The sequence below is a fragment of the Salvelinus sp. IW2-2015 genome, linkage group LG26 (genome assembly GCF_002910315.2).
Source record: "Salvelinus sp. IW2-2015 linkage group LG26, ASM291031v2, whole genome shotgun sequence".
Taxonomy (NCBI): domain Eukaryota; kingdom Metazoa; phylum Chordata; class Actinopteri; order Salmoniformes; family Salmonidae; genus Salvelinus; species Salvelinus sp. IW2-2015.
In genome coordinates, this window is record NC_036866.1 from 40,969,892 (window position 1) to 40,977,473 (window position 7,582).

A 7,582-nucleotide genomic window follows, 5' to 3' on the forward strand; every position below is an offset into this window, starting at 1 on the left:
ATGAGTCCAATGTGAGATTTCTTTTTTGTTCCAACTGCCGTGTCTTTGTGACGCAGAGTAGGTGAACGGATGATCTTAACGTGTGGTTCCCACCGTGAAGCATGGAGGAGGAGGTGTGTTGGGGTGCTTTGCTGGTAACACTGTCTGTGATTTATTTAGAATTCAAGGCACACTTAACCAGCATGGCTACCACAGCATTCTGCAGCGATACGCCATCCCATCTGGTTTGCGCTTAGTGGGACTATCTTTAAAAAAATATATATAATTAACAGGACAATGACCCAACACACCTCCAGGTTCTGTAAGGGCTATTTGACCAAGGAGAGTGATGGAGTGCTGCATCAGATGACCTGGCRTCCACAATCACCCGACATCAATCCAATTTGAGATGGTTTGGGATGAGTTGGACTGCAGAGTGAAGGAAAAGCAGCCAACAAGTGRTCAGCATATGTGGGAACTCCTTCAAAACTGTTGGAAAAGCATTCCAGGTGAAGCTGGTTGAGAGAATGTGAAGTGTGCAAAGGTGCCAAAGACAAAGGGTGGCTACTTAGATTCTTCAAACGTATATATTTAGATTTTTTTTAGCCTTTTTTGGTTACTACATGATTCCATATGTGTTATTTCATAGTTTTGATGTCTTCACTATTATTCTACAATGTAGAAAATAGTAAAGAAATATATATTTAAAAAAACCTTGAATGAGTAGGCGTGTCCAAACTTTTGACTGGTACTGTATGTACTATGCTTGCATMCCATTTTTAGAAACAAAACTGACAGGACTTTCAATTTCAGTTCTTACCATTTACTAATGATGAATTTGAATGTGATGAAATGAAATYGGAAACAAATCTCTGCCTGGCCCACTTTCATTTCTGCTTATTTGTTTTGTTATCTCATACTGTATATTGTGAGGTAGGCGTGTTTGYTTTCTTTTCTCTGTTTCAACCTCCTTCCTGCCTTTTTTATTTTTATTTATCTCGTTCTTTCCACAGTGGGGGATTTTGAGAAGATCTGGCGAGAGCACTGTGAGGATGAGCAGACTCTGAGTGAATACGCCCTGGCCATGAAGAACCTGGCCGATAACCACTGGGCCAAGACCTGTGAGGGAGAGGGCCGCATCGAGTGGTGTCGCAGGTAAAACAAATAACCCTCTGGCTGCGCTGTACTAGCTCAGAACTCCAATGTTAGGTGCGATGACTCATCAAGCCTTTTCCATATCAATGCTGTTGGGTTAATCCTAACTTCTGCTCGTTGAATTTCTGCACATCCGTGTCGTTTTAACGGTGAGGCATCAATACCGTGATGTGTGATGTTTTGCGACTATTTTTCCAGTGTTTGTCAGGAGTATTTCCTGGATGGTGGGATGAAAAGAATGTTGAAGAAGGATGAGAAGAGTGCCAGGCTTGCCATGGCCGCCTCAGCTGCAACTCTGAGTGCCCAGCCTTATAGCTCCTTCATCCCCAGGTACTGCACCGTTGCAATGTTAAATCAAACCCTGATGATTTTCATGACTATTTTGCCCAACTTCAGCATGCTCTGTTGTACGTTCATAATTGACATTCAATATTCATATTGACTTATATTAGCCACTGCTCTCATTAAGCACACTCACTGTGTGTCAGACTTAACACTAACTCTTTAATGCCTCTGATTTCTCCACTTTCAGGTCCATCTCCCAGCTTGGTAAAATGCGGCTGCTGGACGTTGGCAGCTGTTTTAACCCCTTCCTGAAGTTTGACGAGTTCCTCACAGTCGGTATTGACATAGTGCCTGCGGTCGAGGTATGTACAATTTACAGTCAGTGGTCACTCCCTCGGCTTAAAAAAAATCCTGACTCTTACCGTCTTACTCACTCCTCTACGGCCGCGACAGAATGTCAGGGGTTTTCTAGACAGGTAGCTAGTTCATTMTGTGAATATCAGACCACAAAACAATGCCGTCCCTTGGCAGAGAGTGTCAACGCTTGACTGCAATGAAACCTGACCTGCTGTGAAGGAACTGGCAGAATATTAGCATAGAGTGATTTGGGGAACCAAATGGAATAAGAATGGTGGGTTTTAAATGTGGGTCTAAAATACTGCAACTTGATACTCTTTTGGGAGCTACTCTAAAGTATCTGTTTCTGCTCTCTCCCCCCCACCCCAGAGTGTATACAAGTGTGACTTCCTTAACCTCCAGCTCCAGCAGCCCCTGCAGCTGGCTGGTGACGCAGTGGAAGCCTTCCTGAGACAGCTGTGTAGCCCCATCGACGCGCTGCCCGCCCAACTCTTCAACGTGGTGGTCTTCTCACTGCTCCTCTCCTACTTCCCKTCGCCTTACCAGCGCTGGATCTGCTGCAAGAAGGCCCACGAGCTGCTGGAACTGCATGGCCTGCTGCTCATCATCACCCCCGACTCCTCCCACCAGAACCGCCACGCCCTCATGATGCGCAGCTGGCGCGTGGCGGTGGAGTCACTGGGCTTCAGGCGCTGCAAGTACATCAAGTTCTCCCACATGCACCTCATAGCCTTCCGCAAGGTGTCCCTGACCACCACCAGTGACCTGGTCAGCGGTAACTACCCCGAGATGCTCTACATCCCTCAGGACTTCCAATCCCACGAGGAGGAGGACTACACAGACGTGCTGGTTCAGGCCCACTCCGTCTTCGAGGACGACCAGCTGGCGTGGGGCTTCACGGAGCTGCCTGACACGCCCTACGACTCGGATTCAGGAGAGAGTCAGAGCAGTTCCTTGCCCTTCCTACACGAGCTGGAGGACCCCATACTGCTGCAGAGCTGAGCTAGACGAGCTAAAACCCTACTAGCTACTCTCTCTAAGTCCTTATTCAATCCCTAAGGCTCCCCTTGGCCCTAACCTTTCAATGTTTGCAGATCTGAAAGGAGGAAAGCAATATTGTTGTAGCTTTGCCACTGCACTGCTTATACCTAACCAGAGCCTTCAGACATGCAACATGGGAGGGGCAAGTGGGAGGGATGGGGAGCAATTTGAGACCGGCTGTCTCTGTCCCCAACTGCTGCGCTGCCAAATGAACCTGCTGCATTCTTCTCACACTCTTCTTTTCCCTTAACTTAACAACGCAGTTTGCACAGAGTGAAAGAAAAATAAGTTTACAGAAGTGAGTTGTTTATTATTCGATATCTTACATGGTTAGTCTCTCTACACACACACACACACACACACACACACACACACACACACACACACACACACACACACACACAAAATAAATTAGTTTTTTTTAAATGAAGACACGGTAGCTGAATGCTCTCAGGATAGATGCAGTTAGCCTGCCCCTTGCATTTCATCCCATCTTTGTGATCTGTCACGCTCTACTAACAGAAGACAGTCAATCTTTCAAAGGCTTTGTTTTAGTAGTTAAACCGTGAATGTGCTTCAGTGCCAGCAAGCCGCTGACTTTAAATCCCTCTTAAAGAGACCGATACCACAGAGGTTTGTCAGGTTTGGTTAGTGGAAAGATTGAGATGGAAAGAGGGGTATGCTTGCTTCTGTAAATCAGGCGAGGCGTTCTCTAATTCTTGGCGTGCATTTAGTTTTCCAAAATATAAAGAAAAAATAAAACATTGTCGTACTCAGCAAACTATGTGATTTTGTTCACTTTTGAACACTGGTTTTGTCCAACACGATGTGTGGCAATGCCATTTTATTTCAGCCTCTTTTTCACTGATTCATAACAATTAAAGTGATATTTGTAGCATTTTCAGAACCTTAAGGTATGTAGTTACTTTGTCTAGTTAAATAAAGGTAAAAAAAWATATATACTACAAAAAACAACTTTTCCTAATGTGAAACTGTTGGTTTTTTTTTTCATAGTGTACCATGGTACGAGTGTTGCAAAATAGTCATTGCTCTATTTTCTCTGCTGGTGTGAAAACTGCTATGTAAATATGCACAGATGTTAGCTTACCTTCAATGTTCAATACAACCTTATTTGTAAAAAAAATACTTTTGTGTGGAACAATATTTAGGCTTCATTATCTGATCAATAATAGGTCTGTAGTGATGTCTTGGCTTCTTTATAGGTAACTGTTGGCTTCTCTATAGGTACTAGTAACTAGACAAATTATACATGTCCACTGAAGTGAAACATATCGACTAAGACACCAGCTTTAGCTGTCAGTTACTGTTTTCCTTTAAAGTACTTCATATCTGAGGAGAGCAACATTGGCCGTAGGAAGAATTTCTGAATTCAAAATGMTTTTTTTTCTTCAATATTTGCTTTTCATTCATAGGTTGGTAGAATAAGTATAGTATCAACAAATACTGAGTCATTCATTGCATCAGTAAGTTAATTTGACTATCRCTTTGTATATGTATTTTCATCCACAACCTGAAAGTACTTAGTGTGTACTCTGCTTAAAAAAATTTATTATCTCAAAACAGTTGTCAAAATGGTCTTATGAACTCTAATAGAATTCCAAAAGATTCGCCTCAATGAGGTTTTGCACTAATACCACACGGTCTCGTCATGTAATCTCTGATCTCATCAAAGTGCATTTTAGCAATAGCCAGCTTTATCCTGTACTGTATCCTTATGGGGAAGGTTTCTGTGTTGTTCTCTGACACTAGCACACAAATACTCATTTGTTATATATTTGTAATGATATTTCCCCTTTTTGTGTGTGTGTGTGTGGAGATATGTAGGTTGAGTGTGCATGAGTGTTTTGTTGTAATGTACTTCATAAATAGTAGACTAATCTCTCAGCTGCCATGAGTCATGTGAATCCTGTCATGGGGAATATAGGCTGCGTCCCAAAATGGCACCCTATTCCCTATGGGCCTTGGTCAAAATTAGTCCACTATGTAGGGAATAGGGTGCCATTTGGGACGTGCCCTTATGAATATAACCAGTATGATGTACCTGTACCCTAATGTTCTCACATCAGTTTACCTGAAATCCTWAAGGTGCCTTCTTACTTATCCCCGGTAATGTTTTTGCAGTCCTGGTTCTCATGCCCATATGTTAGAAAACTCACACGTTTCACTTGGCAGTATACAATGGGTTTTCTTTGCCAAATAATTGTGTTATGTGCAACTGTACAAATGAGCTACCAGCTTCCACTTAAAAGTATAATTGGCTCAATGTTTTACCCTAAGAACAATGTGTTTTGTTGAAATGATGTAATTTGTCATTGATAATGATTACATATTGCTTTCAACTTGCTATACATCCGTTGTAACTAGATAACTTTCTGGTCAGTTAATATTTGGTGTACTTTAAACTATTTATCTTTTAGTAACAGAAAGGACAGACATTTCTCATTACAAATCATTTGCTTGAGGGTTGTGAATTGTACCAGTAAGCAATTAGTGACACACTCATCTTTGTATCTGTCTTCCAAGAGTTTGATTCCATTACTTTCATAAACAGCTTCATTTTCAGTATTAAGGATTTTGACAATTGCAGGACAATGTGTGCATGGTCGTTATTGTATTTTATAAATGAATGTTAATGCAGCTTCCATGTCTGATTTTGTGATCTCCATTCTGTTTTAGTTTTTTTAGTAGGACTAAGGTGAACTTGAGTCGTTGTATTGATCATATTTATTAGAGCATAAATATAGCAAAGTGTAGTAGGTTTCACTTCTATTGTAATTTGAATTTTCAGTTGATGAGAATAACTCTACAGTAGGTCCAGATGTGCTACATGTCAAAAGTTGTTGCTACTGTAGACTATATATGATTTATTATTGATCACCACGCTTCATGAGATGGGCTCTTCTTCACTTGCTGGTATTGGAGTCGGCCAAAGGCAAACTATCACCGGCTGCACTCTAAAAAMAAAAGGTTTGGGTCCTTTGGGATAATATAAGGTTAAAAAAATTACCTTAAGGTTAATTTAAGAATATATACTCTGCCATCAGTTTGTTTTTTAACCTTTGTAGACGTAAGGGGTGCTTTTGAAGAACTCTTCAAAAGAGGGGTTGTTTTGGAACTAGCATTGCGCTCGTGAGAAAAGGTRGGTCGTCTTTATAATTAAGCAATAAGTCCCGAGGGGGTGTGGTAAATGGCTAATATACCACGGCTAAGGGCTGTTCTTAGCATGACGCAACGCGGAGTGCCTGGATACAGCCCTTAGCCGTGGTATACCACAAACTCCCGAGGTGCTTTATTGCTATTATAAACTGGTTACCAATGTAATTAGAGCAGTAAAATCTAATCWAAGTTTATTTGTCACGTGCGCCAAKTACAAGTGTAGACTTTACAGTGAAATGCTTACTTACAGGCTCAAARCAATAGTGCAAGAAAAGGTAAAGAAATAAAACAACAGTAAAAAGACAGGCTATATACAGTAGCGAGGCTATAAAAGTAGSGAGGCTACATACAGACACCGGTTAGTCAGGCTGATTGAGGTAMTATGTACATGTAGATATGGTGAYCAGAGCGTAGCATAAAAGAGGGGGTTGGCAGGTGGTGGGGTGGGACACAATGCAGATAGTCCGGTTAGCCAATGTGCGGGAGCACTGGTTGGTCGGCCCAATTGAGGTAGTATGTACATGAATGTATAGTTAAAGTGACTGCATATATGATAAACAGAGTAGCAGCAGCGTAAAAATAGGGGTTGAGGGGGGCACACAATGAAAATAGTCTGGGTAGCCATTTGATTACCTGTTCAGGAGTCTTATGGCTTGGGGGTAAAAACTTTTGAGAAGCCTTTTTGTCCTAGACTTGGCACTCCGGTACCGCTTGCCATGCGGTAGTAGAGAGAAGAACAGTCTATGACTGGGGTGGCTGGGGTCTTTGACAATTTTTAGGGCCTTCCTCTGACACCGCCTGGTATAGAGGTCCTGGATGGCAGGCAGCTTAATCCGAGTGATGTACTGGGCTGTTCACACTACCCTCTGTAGTGCCTTGCGGTCGGAGGCCGAGCAATTGCCGTACCAGGCAGTGATGCAACCAGTCAGGATGCTCTCGATGTTGCAGCTGTAGAACCTTTTGAGGATCTCAGGACCCATGCCAAATCTTTTTAGTTTCCTGAGGGGGAATAGGCTTTGTTGTGCCCTCTTCACGACTGTCTTGGTGTGTTTGGACCATTTTAGTTTGTTGTTGATGTGGACACCAAGGAACTTGAAGCTCTCAACCTGCTCCACTACAGCCCCGTCGATGAGAATGGGGGCGTGCTCGGTKCTCCTTTTCCTGTAGTCCACAATCATCTTCTTAATCATGGTTACGTTGAGGGATAGGTTGTTATTCTGTCACCACCCGGCCAGYTCCCTGATCTCCTCCCTGTAGGCTGTCTCGTCGTTGTCGGTGATCAGGCCAACCACTGTTGTGTCGTCTGCAAACTTAATGATGGTGTTGGAGTCGTGCCTGGCCATGCAGTCGTGGGTGAACGGAGTACAGGAGGGAACTGAGCACGCACCCCTGGGGAGCTCCAGTGTTGAGGATCAGCGTGGCAGATGTGTTGCTACCTACCCTCACCACCTGGGGCGGCCCGACAGGAAGTCCAGGATCCAGGAGGTGTTTAGTCCCAGGATCCTTAGCTTAGTGATGAGCTTTGAGGGTACTATGGTGTTGAACGCTGAGCTGTAGTCAATGAATAGCATTCTCACATAAGTGTTCA

The 7,582-nt window shown here is 43.1% G+C and overlaps 1 protein-coding gene across 1 annotated transcript in view; it reads left to right on the plus strand.

The window, feature by feature from the left end:
- The window catches only part of LOC111952679 (S-adenosylmethionine sensor upstream of mTORC1-like), a 14,355-nt gene extending 8,880 nt beyond the window's left edge, over positions 1 to 5,475 (plus strand). Inside the window, exons 2-5 of the mRNA XM_023971571.2 lie at positions 993 to 1,134; positions 1,333 to 1,464; positions 1,667 to 1,781; positions 2,146 to 5,475. Coding sequence (XP_023827339.1) covers positions 993 to 1,134; positions 1,333 to 1,464; positions 1,667 to 1,781; positions 2,146 to 2,778 — 1,022 coding nt within the window. The 3' untranslated portion in view covers positions 2,779 to 5,475. The remainder of the gene's footprint in view (positions 1 to 992; positions 1,135 to 1,332; positions 1,465 to 1,666; positions 1,782 to 2,145) is intronic.
- The last annotated feature ends 2,107 nt before the right edge of the window (positions 5,476 to 7,582 follow it).